The sequence below is a fragment of the Ammodytes marinus genome, assembly GCF_949987685.1.
Source record: "Ammodytes marinus genome assembly, chromosome: 6".
NCBI lineage: Eukaryota > Metazoa > Chordata > Actinopteri > Uranoscopiformes > Ammodytidae > Ammodytes > Ammodytes marinus.
In genome coordinates this window covers 17,753,938-17,770,204 of record NC_137235.1, presented here as the reverse complement: position 1 = coordinate 17,770,204, position 16,267 = coordinate 17,753,938, and the positions used below count along the sequence as shown (strand labels likewise).

At 40.7% G+C, this 16,267-nt stretch overlaps 1 protein-coding gene across 1 annotated transcript in view; it reads right to left on the bottom strand.

Annotated features, from left to right (window-relative positions):
- Positions 1–3,556: 3,556 nt before the first annotated feature.
- The window catches only part of rhbdl3 (rhomboid, veinlet-like 3), a gene marked incomplete at both ends in the record, with an annotated part of 56,424 nt that continues 43,713 nt past the window's right edge, over positions 3,557–16,267 (bottom strand). Inside the window, 4 exons of the mRNA XM_080029269.1 lie at positions 3,557–3,828; positions 6,192–6,252; positions 6,962–7,062; positions 13,787–13,899. Of these exons, the coding sequence (XP_079885395.1) occupies positions 3,557–3,828; positions 6,192–6,252; positions 6,962–7,062; positions 13,787–13,899 (547 nt within the window). The remainder of the gene's footprint in view (positions 3,829–6,191; positions 6,253–6,961; positions 7,063–13,786; positions 13,900–16,267) is intronic.

Here is a 16,267-nt window from a genome sequence, read left to right as displayed (position 1 = left end):
TGTCTAAATGTGTGATAGTGAGCACTTCTGCTTTGCTGAGATAATCCATCCCACCTCACAGGTGTGCCACATCAAGATGCTGATCTGACATCATGATTAGTGCATAGGTGTGCCTTAGACTGTCCACAATAAAAGGCCACTCTGAAATGTGCATTTTTTTGCTTTATTGGGGGTCTGGGGACTCAGAACCAGTCAGTATCTGGTGTGACCACCATTTGCCTCATGCAGTGCAACACATCTTCTTCGCATAGAGTTTATCAGATTGTCAATTGTGGCCTGTGGAATGTTGGTCCCCTCCTCTTCAATGGCTGTGCGAAGTTGCTGGAGACGGCTTATGGTGGAGAAATGAACATTCAATGCACGAGCAACAGATCTGGTTGACATTCCTGCTGTCAGCATGCCAATTGCACGCTCCCTCAATGCTTGTGGCATCTGTGGCATTTTGCTGTGAGACAAAACTGCACATTTCAGGGTGGCCTTTTATTGTGGACAGTCTAAGGCACACCTGTGCACTAATCATGATGTCAGATCAGCATCTTGATGTGGCACACCTGTGAGGTGGGATGGATTATCTCAGCAAAGCAGAAGTGCTCACTATCACACATTTAGACAGATTTGTGAACAATGTTTGAGAAAAATGGTACAATTGTGTATCTGGAATGAATTTTAGATCTTTAAGTCCATCTCATGAAAAATGGGAGCAAAAACAAAAGTGTTGCGTTTATATTTTTGTTGAGTGTAGATATAGGCTATGTTTGGCATCCAATCTGTTTTTTTTTTTTTAATGTTTGAAAGATCATCATTATGGCAAAAATAACCAGCTGTCTACAAAACGTTTCCTGGGCTTTTAGTTTGTGGCTTACTTTACATAATGTGTGCTGGGGACTATTGTTCTGGTGTAAACACACTGTTGAAAGATGACTATATGGAAAAAGCATTACATCAGAAAAGGCTCTGTTTCTCTTCCTCTTGTTAGAAACGTTGTAATAAATGAATCTTGCGTGTGTACCTAAATGGAAGTGCAATGCATATTTAACCAGGGGTAAATACATTGTAACAAGTGCGCTTCCCGCAGGCAGTTTAAACAAAGCCACAAATACATTCAGACAGATCCACCCCCCCCCCCCCCTGCAGCTTCACTTGTGTCCTCCATCTCGTCAAGGTGAATGATCACCTCTGAAATTTGAAATTTATTAAGGGGAAACACAACTGAGGTGGCTTGCCTTGGCCGCCTAATGAATTTTTCATAAGCCTTAAAAAACTGCTACGCTCCATACGGTTGCAACCGGACAGACAGAGGAAATGTTCAGTGACAGCTTAAAGGGGTCCCCCCTCTGAATGAGTAATGGCCAATTCTTGTACACTCGCTCATTTCATTGATCACTTTGACGCCTACTTTGGGTTTTGAATTTGAAGCAAATATGGTTTCAAGGCTGCAGAACTGCTTGGTTTGAGCCGTTCTCTTTGCACAATGGGAGTAGATTCCTGTCTTTGAATACTGAATACATCTTGAATGTGGGTGTGCAAGCATCTGTTGGTTTTGGAGATGATAATCAAATTAAAATACTTGAAAACATTAATTCACATACACAGAGATATCCATTTGTGTTCACCCACTCTGACAGAAAAGATGACTAGCATACACATTTTTGCTCTGTAATTTCCTTTAGCTAAACAGCACAATCACATGAAGAGTACTACTTTCTGTACCTCTAGGGCAGGTCAAATAGAAAATGCACAGATAAACATGAATTGGGACACTACAATTAATGAGATCAAAAATACAAAGAAATCCTTTTTTTCGTTTTTCTGTATAAAACTGTTTAATGTACTCCAGTATGTACATATCAAATCTACAAAATATGCACAATGTTAAAATATTATCAGTGTTCACCCCTCACTCAGCTTTGCGTCATAGTCCTTTTTATATACAATCCCAGACCATCTTGTACTGAATTTTAAATAGCATACATACAAGATAAAGCCAACATAACACAAAGCGGACCGATCAAACAATTTACAGGACATACATACCAATATCACCAAGGTAAAATACAAATCAACAGCAAATGCATGTTAAAATATCAATCTGTATATAATTACATTATAATAATGTTTGTGCGAAGCAGTTACCAGTGTAACATGAGGTTAAAGTACAGTACTGTTTTAGATTAACACCTTAGGGCTGGGGTCGTTTTTCTATCGTCAATCAATTAACAATCTAAGTTGTGACAAGAACTAATGAGACAGCATTGATTTACCTCTCCACTCCCCCACTGCCTAACCTCCCCCCTCCCCCCTAGATGAGAGTGAAAAGACCCCAGCCTGTATTTAGTCGAGGTCAGGCATGTGTGCTCTTTTCACATTTGGTAATGAGAAAAAAAGACCAGATTATTTGGGACTGGCCTGGTTCTTTAGTCGAATCCCATTTTAATTAATTCACCACATCGCCAGTCACTAGAATGAACTTCTTTTGCGTCTTTGCAATTTTCAGGCGTTGCAGAAATCCCCGCAAATGCCCAGGGGGACAGCAAAATTACAATAATTTGACGGCATTTCTGGGTTATTCAAAGGTTGTCAGTGAGAGCTTCTTTAAAGATCATGAAAACGTTGTCATGTTTGGCCGACTCCTTACACAAAAGCAATTCTTGTCAGGGGAAGTGCTCTTCCCCTGGTGCTTGCAGTAATATTTTGGCATAATTTTTGGAAAGCTTTAAGTCTGAAGAATGGCACTTCTGCTTCTTTTCTAACTACAGTACAAGCAATAGTACAATTATCGCACTCTTTGCACACACATAAAAAGTTTAAGACACAAGTTTGAGGTTCAAATGGTGCTGAACACTAATCCTTTTCCCGGGGAAGTGCCAAACACTGAAGGCAACACTGAATACTAACACTTTCCTTCGAAGGTAAATTAATAATACCTTTTGAAGGTTGCTGTAGCTTAAGTACTCCATGCTCTCTTTAGGTTTAGCTATTCTGTCGTCTGTTATTCTACCCCCTTGTGCTTTTGAGCTGCTTGTAATGATGGCAAAACTCCAACTCAGCCTACATTTTGACCGTATTCTTCAATTACTGATGACGAGGGCGCCGCAGTGTTTCAGGAATTTCTCTGCCTGAAATGTGTTTATACTGCAGGGTTTCACCGCTGTCACCTTACACAAGAGGCAACTGTGCAGGAATATACTTTCACCGGGCCGACGTCTCAATGAGAAGGCACCATTGGATGAGGCAGAAGGTTCAGCCATGTGTGCGGCACTGCTTCTGTTTGTGTCTGTTGTGGTTTTAATCTGAGGCTTCTCATTAGTCAACACAGTGTCACCAACAAGTGTCCCAAAACTGGCTGATACCCTTGAGTCAGACAAAATGGCAGAAATGTAGACAAGAGAGCAGGTGGAGTTTAGCTTGCACAATAAGGCTTCACCCCCAGAAGGTATAGCAGGTGAGCTGGGTTCACGATGAGGCCGACAGCAAGAAATGCTCCGTGTCAGGCATCCATCGATGGAGGAATAAAAAAGGGGGATAACAGTGTCTTGTCCGTCTCTTATAACTGGGGTCAGGGTGGTGGGGGCAGTCGCACGTCGAGCAAGCTGTAGGCGAAGATGTTCCAGAAGACGGCGCACAGCACAAACAAGGCGTAGACACAGAAGAAGATCCAGAACAAGGACTGCTCCTGGAGCCGCTGCTCATAGTTCTGCAGGACCACCACACCCAGCGTCAGACCCACCACCACCCCTCCCAGGTGGGCCACGAAGCTGGGGTTAGGGCAGGGAGGAAAGGCCTGTGGGTAGAAGCGCAGCCACACCGCCCGACCAAACTCAACACTCACTGTAAAGCAGACAAGAGGGAGAGGGGGGGGGGGCATCACAATATTAGCATTATAAGTATGTACAGTCCCCTCCATAAGTATCGGAACAGTGAGGCCAATTCCTTTATTTTTGCTGTAGACTGGAAACATTTGGGTTTGACACCAAAATATGAATATGAGACAATAGACAACATTTCAGCTTTCATTTCCAGGTATTTACATCTGGATCTGATACACAACTGAGAAGATATCATTATTTGTAAAGGAACACCACATTTTTAGAAGAGCAAAAGTATTGGAACAGATAGACTTAAAATAAATCTAAGTGAATACGACCTAATATTTTGTTGCAAATCCTTCACTTGCAATAAATGTATCATGCCTGTGTCCCATTGACATCACAAAACCTTTGCATTCTTCTTTTGTGATGCTTTTCCAGGCTTTCACCGCAGCCTCATTCAGTTGCTGTTGTTTTGGGGGGTTACTCTCTTCACTCTCCTCTTTAGCAGGTAAAATGCATGCTCTATAGGATTTAAGTCTGGAGATTGACTTGGCCAGTCTGAAACTTTCCATTTCTTGCCCCTGATGAACTTATTCGTTGTTTTTGCAGTTTTTTTCGGATCATTATCCTGTTGCATGATGAAGGATCTTCCAATCAGTTTGGTTGCATCTTTCTTTAAATTGGCAGACATAATGTTTCTGTAGACTTCTGAGTTCATTTTGCTGTTGCCATCATGTGTTACTGTGTTGTTGTCAAGATGAACCTTTATCAAAGTGATGGAAAGGCTAAAGTTTGGAGAAAGAAAGGATCTGCTCATGACCCCAAGCATACAAGCTCATCTGTGAAACACGGTGGAGGCCATGTCATGGCTTGGGCTTGCATGAATTCTTCTCGGATGGGCTCATTAATCTTCATTGATGATGTAACACATGATGGCAACACTAAATTAACTCAGAAGTTTACAGAAAAATGTTTTCTGCCAATTTAAAGTAAGATGCAACCAAACTGATTGGAAGATCCTTCATAATGCAGCAAGATAATGACCCAAAACACAATGCAAAAACAACAAAGGAGTTAATCAGGGTCAAGAAATGGAAGGTTTTAGACTGGCCAAGTCAATCTCCAGACTTAAACCCTATAGAGCAAGCATTTTACCTGCTAAAGAGGAGACTGAAGAGAGTAAACAAACAACAACTGAATGAGGCTGCGGTGAAAGCCTGGAAATGCTTCACAAAAGAAGAATGCAAAGGTTTTGTGATGTCAATGGGACACAGGCATGATGCAGTTATTGCAAGTGAAGGATTTGCAACAAAATATTAGGTCGTATTCACTTAGATTTATTTTAAGTCTATCTGTTCCAATACTTTTGCTCACCTAAACATGTGGTGTTCCTTTACAAATAATGATATCTTCTCAGTTGTGTATCAGATCCAGATGTAAATACCTGGAAATGAAAGCTGAAATGTTGTCTATTGTCTCATATTCATATTTTGGTGTCAAACCCAAATGTTTCCAGTCTACAGCAAAAATAAAGGAATTGGCCTCACTGTTCCGATACTTATGGAGGGGACTGTATGTATTTCCAGACAACTGCAGCATTTGTAATGCCGGTGAACTAAAGATCTCATCTATAAGGGAGGAGAATTAGTGTTGCTTTTGTTTTCTTACAAACAACTGTGCTACACTGGGACATTGTTTGAGAAACATAGATCATTTTACAGTAAAGTGTTCCCACAGACAGGAAGAGTAACAGAAAGATATTTTGTTGACAGACTGTGAGATAAAGGAACATAAGACCAGAGTGTGTAATACACTTTGCATCGTTTTACTCAAAGTACTTTAGCCTCATTTTAGCTTCAGATTAACTTTATTATATGATTATGCACAAAACGAGGACTGTAGATGTAGTCCCCTATTGCTTACAGTGGAGGCTTGTTATGAAGGGATTATTTAACGAACAAGAGTAATGATTACTGCGAGATCTTTTTTTAAATATTATGTTCATATGGGCACCTGACTTAATACAATCTGAACATTTTGGAATCTAGCCAATGAAGAATGCCACTTTTGACTGTCTGAGCTGATCTTTGAACAGTGACTCTATCAATAGCATTAGTTATGCATGTAAGGGCAATGACAACAAGGTTTGTGTCGCTAAAAGCTTTTGATGTTCTTAAACTCTCTATGAATCAAGAGCAAACTAAATCTTGCACTAGCACTGGCCCTAGCCAACTAATACTCACTAAAATTAAAACGAGACCAAGGTGGACATGATTGTCCTGTTCTCAATACCCCAATAGAGACCCACTGGAAGCAAACAAGATTACACTCTGGTGATAGAATATAATATATGGGTAGAAGTGCATCTTTATCCAGACTTACTGCAGACCAGAGCCATGGCCATCCGGAATAACTTGAACTGACACTTCATTCCCGACCAGTTCTAGATAAAGAGAACGAGAGGATGGAGAATTCTTGAGGACATGTTCATGTGCTGGTGATAGTGACAGAACAAACACACACACACACACACACACACACACACACACACACACACACACACACACACACACTAAAATGAAATGACATCTCGCCCCCTGTCTCAATTCAAGCCAATTTTGAAAAAGCCTTAAGAGACACTCTGACCCCCAATCTGTTCTTGATGTGTTAGATAATATGATTTCAGCTTGAGAGGTGGAGGACGAACTCAACCAGGATCTGCCAGGGTACATAATAGGTACCCTGTTGCCCATAATAGAGGTTCACCTGAGGTGCCTTTTGCCTTATGTTTATGATGACCCACACACAGCATGAGGAGTTGGGACCAAACAGAGCAGACCTAGATTCCGTCACGTGCTGTCACTTAAATGTGTGCACACACTGACACACTTTCTCATCTCAGGGAAAAGAGAAACCTGATGGTGAGGAATGTATGGCATCTGTAGATAGAACAGCATCTGCTGGGCCCCAATACAGGCTGCTTTGATGATGGTGGCAATGCTATGTAGTGACGGGACAACTGAGTGATTTGATAACCATCTACACACACACACACACACACACACACACACACACACACACACACACACACACACACACACACACACACACACACACACACACACACACACACACACACACAGAAAACTTACCATTACTACATTGGCCAAATGTGCTGAGACCAGAGCATACACTCCACCAGATGATCCGACCACTGGGGCCGTCATATCGGTGACAGACACCGCCAGAGACCCTGTGGACATGATAAGGGAGCAAGATTAGGTAAATTCACATATCGCATTGTTGTGTGTGTATTATCCACATCTTCCCTACTCAGGAAGGGAAACAGTCTTTGAAGACTTCTACTTTTTAGCACTAACAATGAACTTCAACCATCAGATGGAAATACACAATAGATTTTACGCTTTGTTTAGCCCTTCAACTGCTGCTTGTTTCATGTTGTCTTGTTTTGTATTTCAAAATAATAATAAAAAACTAATCTGAAATAACGACTAGCAAAAATAACAAGGTTGTAGGAGGAGACCATGAGTGCATATTTAAATATTAGAAAAAGTCAAAAGTATTAGAGTGTAATGTAGTTAAGATAAGTTATACACTGATGAAATATTAGATTGGATGTAAGTTTCACATGATGATTGTCGGCTGAATATTCACTCTCCTTTTAGCTTGGTTTTTGGTCTCTGCCAATTCCAAAGGGATACATCAGGCTCTTTAGCTGCTAAACGCGCCGCTATGGTTGCTACGTAGACGGCGTTAACTTCGTCCATCCACTATTGATATAGCCTGCAGTGGGTTTTCTGATAGAAACAGCTGCCTGCTGCTGAAGATGACAATATGAGACTGAACGAAAACAGTAAAGTTTCTGGGCCGTAAAATCAAAACAATGAGCTGGAAGGTGATAAAAGTTCCATGGAGCTGATGGGTACTGCAAAGTGTGGGGACCTTTCACATGCAAGTACTCATGTGATCAACTTTTGATTTTATTTATTTTTTAATAAAGCTGCTTTAGTGCTCAGAAGAGCTGCAGCTACATCATACACCTTGCGGGGAGAATGTTTTCTTCACAAGATATGATTTGTTCAGGGATAATAGGATGAATATATTGTGAGTACTATATTGGGATATAATGCTAAATTATACCGTACTTTATTTGTTTATTTGATGTGTCTTGTGCTATAATCTTGAGTCTGAGATTTTCACTATTCGGGAGTTTATTTCCCTTCCCTTCAAACTAACAGATGCTGTGACTAACCGGCTAATTGAAACCGTTTTGTACAAACTGTGAGCATTTGCACAGTGAAAAATCTAGTTTGAATGGCATAAAGACGGCTTCGCTTCTCACTATTTAATGTGGGTGTATAATAAAACGGCCTTTATGAATAGAGGCTTGCTCATACTGTACCAGCACACACTGGGATTTTATGTAAAACAAATGCATTCATACAAATGGGGCTGTAGCACACAGGGAATTGCTCTCTTTAACAACTTGGTACCAATTCATCGCATGCACAAAAGATCCAATCAAGCATTTCTATTCAAGCATTCAAACGTCTAAAAATGGGGGGATTCAGGGACACAGTCCCCAGAGGAAATGGGTTCTCACTGCTGTCTGTGTGCAAGAGACATTATACAAAGAAAACGAGACAGAGATATGGAACGTCAGAATATTGAATTACCCAAACTCTCTTATTTTCTCTTTTGCTCATTTCCTTTCCCTTTCTCTCACTCTCTTTCTACTATTCATATCCTACGCTCCATCCGCTGTTCATTTCTCAGTCTTTCTATTCTTTCCATCCTCTCCATGGCAATGACCTGTGCATATTATCGATGCTAAGTATAAGACACAACTGCCCACGCTGCAGGGGAGAGTACATGGAGCCGTTGAAGAATGGTCCCTTACCTCTATCTTCACCGTCCTTCCTTCTCTCTGAAATACAACTATATACTTTTTTTACATAACAAATAGATGCATGCATGCATATACTGTATATATACTATGTACATAATATTTTACATATATCAGTGATTCTTGAGAAGTGGGACAACACAGGGTGCAGTGAATACAAACCCTATGTTTCAGCAAATTAAATGACATGTTTGTATCCAATATATACTAAGCTACTGAGCTAAGCTTTGACACAACCTCCCAGCTTTCGTTTTTTTTACCGTGATTGGCCTATCACCACCGTCAGATGTCAACTCCGTCAGATTTCCTGTCTGACGGTGTTGACATATTTAACGTTTCTTAAACATAACAAATGGAATGTATCTAGTAGCCATTCGATTTTTCTGTTGATGTTAGCGATTCCAGGATATTCTGACTGGGGTAGCCAAGGTGGGCCACAGACCTAGAGTGGGGTGGCCATCGCAACCCTGAATGAATGGCATGTGATATGTTTTATAACCTTTGCAAAGGTAATTTATAATCCCAAATCCCCCAAACATTATAGTATTACTATTATGTTTGTCAGAAAACTAAACCCCTGTAGTGGGGTCTGGGGGCAAAAGGAGATTTTTTTTGTGTTTTTAACATGTAGTCGAAGCATTCTGGTGCATTCTGGTGAAGAGAATAAAGGAAAATGTCAACATTTGTTTCAGTTAAGATGAATAGTAAATCAAGCAAAACAACAGAACTTGCTAGCAGCTAGATGCTTAAGAACTGGACTGACTGGACATTTACTAATGTTATGAGGGCTACTAACCAAATATCAGGTAACACTTATAATAAATATATAATTGAAATAAGCCTACATACACACAAAAAAGAAAGAAAATATAATTGTTTTTAAATTCAGATTTTAAAAATCTGCCCTTACACGTGGCACGCACACTTATGCCGTTTTCAAGACCTATGCTGACCTGAGACCAGTTCTTGTGCCCACAGTCCTACCATTACTGTAGTAGTTGGAAATTTCAAACTGGTCCCATATCAGTGGATTAGCTGCCAGCATTGATTGATCAGTGTGTGTGTGATGAACATGGCCAACAACCAGATCAGAAAAAATGGTAAGAAAGAAAAAAAAAAATACATAGAATCTCTGAACTAGGCTAAAAAAAAAAAAAAAAAAAAAACGATCAGATCTGGGGGGGCCACAGGGGTGGCCACAGGGGTGGCCAGTAAGATTTCAGGGGGGGCCGTGACCCTTGATTTTTGGATGACGGATTAAGCTGTTGTCTTTGAGTGGTTGTTCTGTTTTCATATGTCCTACTTTTGAGGGTGTGGTCCACATTGGGACAAGTGGCTCCCAAATGTCTCTGTTACTGCAGACTCCGAGGATATTTTTGTTGAATTCAAGGCAAAGCATTTAGTTGGGATGTAAATAGGGGCTTTATATTTTACTGCCATATAACAATAACCCTGAATGTACAATTGAAGACACCAAGTATTAGCCAAACGTTCCGGCTGTATGAACAATGATGATATCCTAGAAATAACTTTATTAGGAAAACAGTATTTTCATGATATACTCATTTTATGAGGTTCACTTATTTGGCACATTTGGCCAATCAAATGTATTCAATTAAAGACACCAGAATAAAATCCATAAATTTGCTCCGTGATGTCTTTGTGTTTGATTAGCATTCGGAGCATCGCATAAACTATTCAATTAATTGCCATGGAATTTAAATGTGTGAGGAAAGTAAGTTTCAAATCAGTGCCCTGTCTTCCAACTCTGATTTTTCAAAGGAATGTGTCACTGAAAGTGAAATGTAATTTTTTAAAAGCTGTAGCTGACACTTAGCACCAAATAGGAGTTTCTTCTTTTCCGAATGTGTGTCCCTTTTAGGTTTGTGAACCATGGTGGGAGCACAGCAAGGTAGCAATAACAGCATCTGACTCACCGGGTCATTAAACACGACAAAGTAATCGAAGCAGCAAGTCGATTAGAAACATACCTACGCACACTAAACTCTACTCTACATTACTGAAATGATTGGACATGGATTTCCACTCCCTAGATTACACCCTTTTAAAGCACTTCCATTACATCCTTCCTCCTGAAACACAAAGACACACACAGACACAGACATTCAGACACCTGGTTCAGATGTGTGTCTGGCAGGGTGACCTCCATCCCTGTAATTAACTTGGTTTGATAACATTATTTTACTTTGGTTGCACGTACGCACGCACAAATACACATACACACACACACACACACACGATACACACAAGGACACAGTCTCCTCAACAGGCCCCAAGACGCCTGTAGTTTTGAGAGTCGAAAGTGGCATCTCATTTATCTTAGCTGTTCATCCAAACTGCAGGGTAAGAACAGGAAGCATGAGAGGGGATGATGATGCACATCAGCATTCATAATTAAATAAGTCAAAAGTTTAATTGACTGAATGCACAGTGGCATCAAAGTATGTCCTTTGTGTGTGACCACCCTGGTGTTTTGCCTTATTTCCTATGTGTTTGTTTTTCTGCCAGAACCTCTGTTTTTGTCAACTTTGCGACACCCTTGTGATGCTCTTTTTACAGACAGACCCTTGTTTGTTTGTGTCTACGTACTTGTCTGCTGTCCACAAGTGATTACTTGTGAGTTGTTTACATGGAAGGTCCATTGTTTACATTAAAATGTCATCTGTGTTGTAACCCTAGAGGGTCAGCGACCTCTCTCTGAGTCATTACTTGAACTCTGAGCCTTGCTTTGACCCCTGTGTGTTGCCAGCTGAGCCCCTCTCTGTTCACTACTGCTTGAGGGGTTTCTTCACACAATCTGGCAGTCTCATTGTGGAGCAAGTTTAATGTTCTTTGTGATGAAACTGATGGACCACTTGGACAAAAATACTAAAGAATTAGAAGGGAAACTCTTTGAAAAGCATTAAATTAACAAAACAGATGCAGGAAATGCAAAGCTAACAATAGTTAGGTAAACCAGGTATTGTTTTCTCCTTGTATTATTTTAGCATTTACTTTTATATATAATTTATTTTCATACTAAAATATATACTAAATCAATTATGTCCCATATTTAGTAAATCACCCTTATATGTGATTTTAATACAGGTAGTGGTATTTGAGAGTAAAACATTAATACATAATTTTTTTAAATTATAAATAAACTATAATTAATTATTTGAGCAAGCAATTTAGGCAATGACCCCCATAATTTGGTTATTAATAACAACAGTAACAACAGTTATTAATACATTTTGAATCGTAAACTTCACTGAAAATTATTTCTCTAGCTCTCAATAATGTTTGCTGTCCAAAGTCAGAAATGATACAAAATTGATCATCCTATAAAACTGCAACCTAAACCAAATTGATGCATAAATGTCACATGTGCAATGTTAAGCAAATAACAGATTAAATCCACCTTGCTCAATTAAATGTTTAATATTCGTCCCTCTGCTGCCAGTGCAAATAAAACAATAAGGCCAGTCAGACACAACAAACCAAAAATCACAGTCACAACACAACCAGAGGGTGCCTCCCCTCTTCCGCTGGTGGTCGATATCTAATTAAAACAGCAGATGTATGTGTGTGTGTAATTTATGGCCCATTTCCTCATCGTCATTTCACTGTGAGCTAATGCTACAGGCCACCACAGCTGGTATCCCCAGGGTGATTGTCACTGACCCCTGCACACACACACACACACACACACACACACACACACACACACACACACACACACACACACACACACACACACACACACACACACACACACACACACACACACACACACACACACACACACACACACACACACAATTGGGGCCTCCAAGATGAGGAAAGACAAATAGAGACATTATTTTCATAAATATTAAGCCAGATCACACTGGCTGCAATTCATATCTCATGATCCACACTGATTGTTCTTACTATCAGCACCACACGCACACACCACGCTCACTGCCACATGGCATTGCGTTTCCATCCCCTAAAAGCTTTGACCATCATCTCAAAAAGTGGCCCAATGATTCCACTCCAGTTATCTTGTAGCCAGAAGTGTCACTTGTTGGCCCAAAAAAAAAGATTTTTGGAGAAGTAAACCAACAATGGAAGGGGTTGACTTTGTTAGCATGTACTGATACAGTAAAGAAAACCAGAGCTCATGATCTCACACACACCCCCATACACACATGCAGACTTTTACAGTCTGAGCTGAACCATTAGGAAGCAGGAAGGGAGTGACATTTTGTTCAAAGTTGTGTGTCCGCTCTTTCTTTCTCATTTGCAGTTGTGCGCTCTATTCCTCCTAAATCTCACCAACCTGCTCTCCTCTCCCGTCTCTAGGTTTCTCATATACTGCTCCCCCCTCTCCAAACCCTCTCAGGCTTATTAACACTTATGAATTCATCTCCCTTTCTGCATCCTTCTCTTTTCATTCCTACTTCACACACTCCCCCTTCATGTTTTTTCCTTATAATTGTGTGTGTGTGTGTGTGTGTGTGTGTGTGTGTGTGTGTGTGTGTGTGTGTGTGTGTGTGTTCCTCTGATTGAGCTCTGTCTCTCTCTCCACTTTGCCCCATTGCACATGACCGTAGGGGGATACAGAGGCTTAGATGGGGCACTGACAACCCCCTACATCCCACCACGTCTGGTAAAGCGAAAGAACACAAGGCCATCTGTCCTTAACATCACATACACCCACACACACACACACGCTACATTTTCACATTGACCAGTATCCACTAGTATCCACCAACACACTGGCTGGAACACGATAGGCCACTGAATGCATGAAAACCACACATCAAGCAGATAGAATAACGGTGGTGTTGAAAGGCAAAACCCTACAGGGTGTGAGTGTGTGTGTGTGTGTGTGTGTGTGTGTGTGTGTGTGTGTGTGTGTGCGCGTGCTTGCGCGTGTGTGTAAATAAGAAGGAAGCAAATGTATTCAGTGATTAGAGAAGGACCGATATTGTAATTGTTACGTGTGTGTGTGTGTGTGTGTGTGTGTGTGTATGTATGTGTGTGTGTGAGACCATACACCCACCTGCCAGCACACCACACACGTAGACCAGTCCGATCCGCAGGGCTCCGTGAACCATTTCTAGAGGGACTCCCACCAGCAGCTGCATGGCCATGTTCAGGCTCAGGTGTTCAATCCTGTAAAGCAGATAGAAAACACAGAGAGTCAGTGTTAAACAATTAAATCCATATTTAATGATATGACTCAAGTGTAATAGAGATATAAACACTGAATCATAGACAAAGGGACAGTTGTATTATGGTGCTAGTTGTTAACTCTAATAACTTACACATAATAATACCTTAATAAGTCTGAAATATGATTAAACAACATTCAATTTGCTGGACACAATGAACAATAGTACCCATGCGGTATTATTCATTGTGTAGAATAATTAATAGAACACGCAGGGAACCTTTTTCAGAGGAACTACTTTGTCCTGAAGAAATACCCCCTGTGAAAATTCTTGTACTCGTTTTCTAGGGATTATTCAGGGACACCTTAAATTCAGAAAAGACAAAGGTGCTTTGTAAATTCTTGAAATGTTATTGATTGAGTACAATGAACCGTTGTGTAGGGTATTATGGGAAACAAACTGAACTGAAAAGATCAAACTAACCAATACTTGCCTGATGAAATAAAATAAATGACTAATGTTCTGTTTATGAGTTTATTGAATAATCAATCTGTCTTGTAATTTGCGTAAAACCAACCCTGTCAGGCTTCAATAACTTTACTATCTCTATTCTTCTGAAACTGTTAACAAGAAAAAAGAAAAGGAGAGAAAAAGAGGACGAGTCTGCACTCCTTTATTCACAGAGGATTGTTTTTTGAGACAATATTTACACACGGTTGTGGTTTTAGGAGAATTGGGAAGGATCAGTGTTGCACGGTTGATATACAGAATGTGTGTGTGCAGCTATTGTGTAAAACGCCTCACAAACATGACAACTAAACTGCTAAAAACATTGATGTTTGATGCAATTAATACTTTTCTCACTGTGGCTTCTAAACCCTGCAAAACAAACACACCAATGTTCACCTTCCTCTTATGTCTATCTACAAATACTTTTTCCATTCATCTTTTTTAAGAGGAATGATCCAGGATTCACCTATTTCTATTTTTAAATGCAAACTGCATTGAAAAATACTTTTTTTCCCCCTGATAAGAAAACGCTCAAAATGCAAAGGCATACGTATGAGTGATAATCACCTCAGCACGAGTGACACGCGGGGGTTTAGGTGTCAGATTATTAAAAGGGAAACCTCACTCTAATGTGGCACCATACACATACAATCAGAAAACAGAAACACAAATCTATACTGACTGTGCAAAAACAAAAATAATTTGACAAATAATTAAAAGGCAATTATAGTGAGTTTGCCTCCGATATAGTTGATAGCATTTTCTAGTCCACAATGATAACACATAACTTTAAACGTTAAAAAGAAAACCCTGAGATCAGTCACTGAGTGTGTGGTGTGATGTGTGTGTGTGTGTGTAGTGTGTAGTGTGTGGTTTTATTATAACACATAATGCCTGTTTCCTCCGAGACCATATTATTATGCTTGCTCACAGACACCGCACAGAACATCTGCTCCCTTATCAAAACACCCTGTCGTGGCCCGCCCTCCTTTGCACTCAAACATTAGATATGAACACAGACAGAGTACGCACGCACGCACGCACACACGCACGCATGCACGCACGCACGCACGCACACACACACACACACACACACACGCACAAAAACATAGAGAGAGAACTGCACTCACACAATCACACAGACATGCACACAGCACAATAAAAAAGATAAAGGGAAGCAATGTGATGACTAAACGCAAGGGTTCACACTCACATGCCCCCACATAAACACACCCTCGCTGTGCCCTTCATGGCTGTAAAGTCCTTCCAGCCAAACCTCAGTCAGCAATACAGACACATTGGGATGTCACAGCAGAATCCAAAAGGACAGCAGCTAGCATAATCCGTCCTCTCCGAACATCCTCCCTCTGCCTCTCTTCCTCCCTCATGATTCATCCATCATTTTCTCTCACTTGCTTCAATCACTTGTCCCTCTTGTGTTTCCTGCCTCTGCCCTGCGTCTGAATTATACTTTGATCTGTGCTTCACATCTGGTCAAAGACAGAATTAAATGACAGAACGACATTGAGCACTTATTTTCCCTCCATTTGACAGTTTGGACCAACTGAGCAGCCAAATGCTGTGTGTCCTGTTCCCACATCGAACAGCTTCTTCATCCCAGGAAATTATTCCAAACACCCCCCTCCCCCCCCCCACCTCCCAAAACAAACCAACCAGGCAAAACACACAGGCAATTCCCCCGACACAGACAGGAAGAAAACAAGACAAGGCCAATAATCCATTTAGTTTGAACCACAACCACAATGCCGTCAGAGGGGGGACCGTTCCAGTGATCACAGAGACAATGGGGGGTATTGATTGGCTGAGAGAGGCCTGTCCAAATACAGAAGGACAACTCC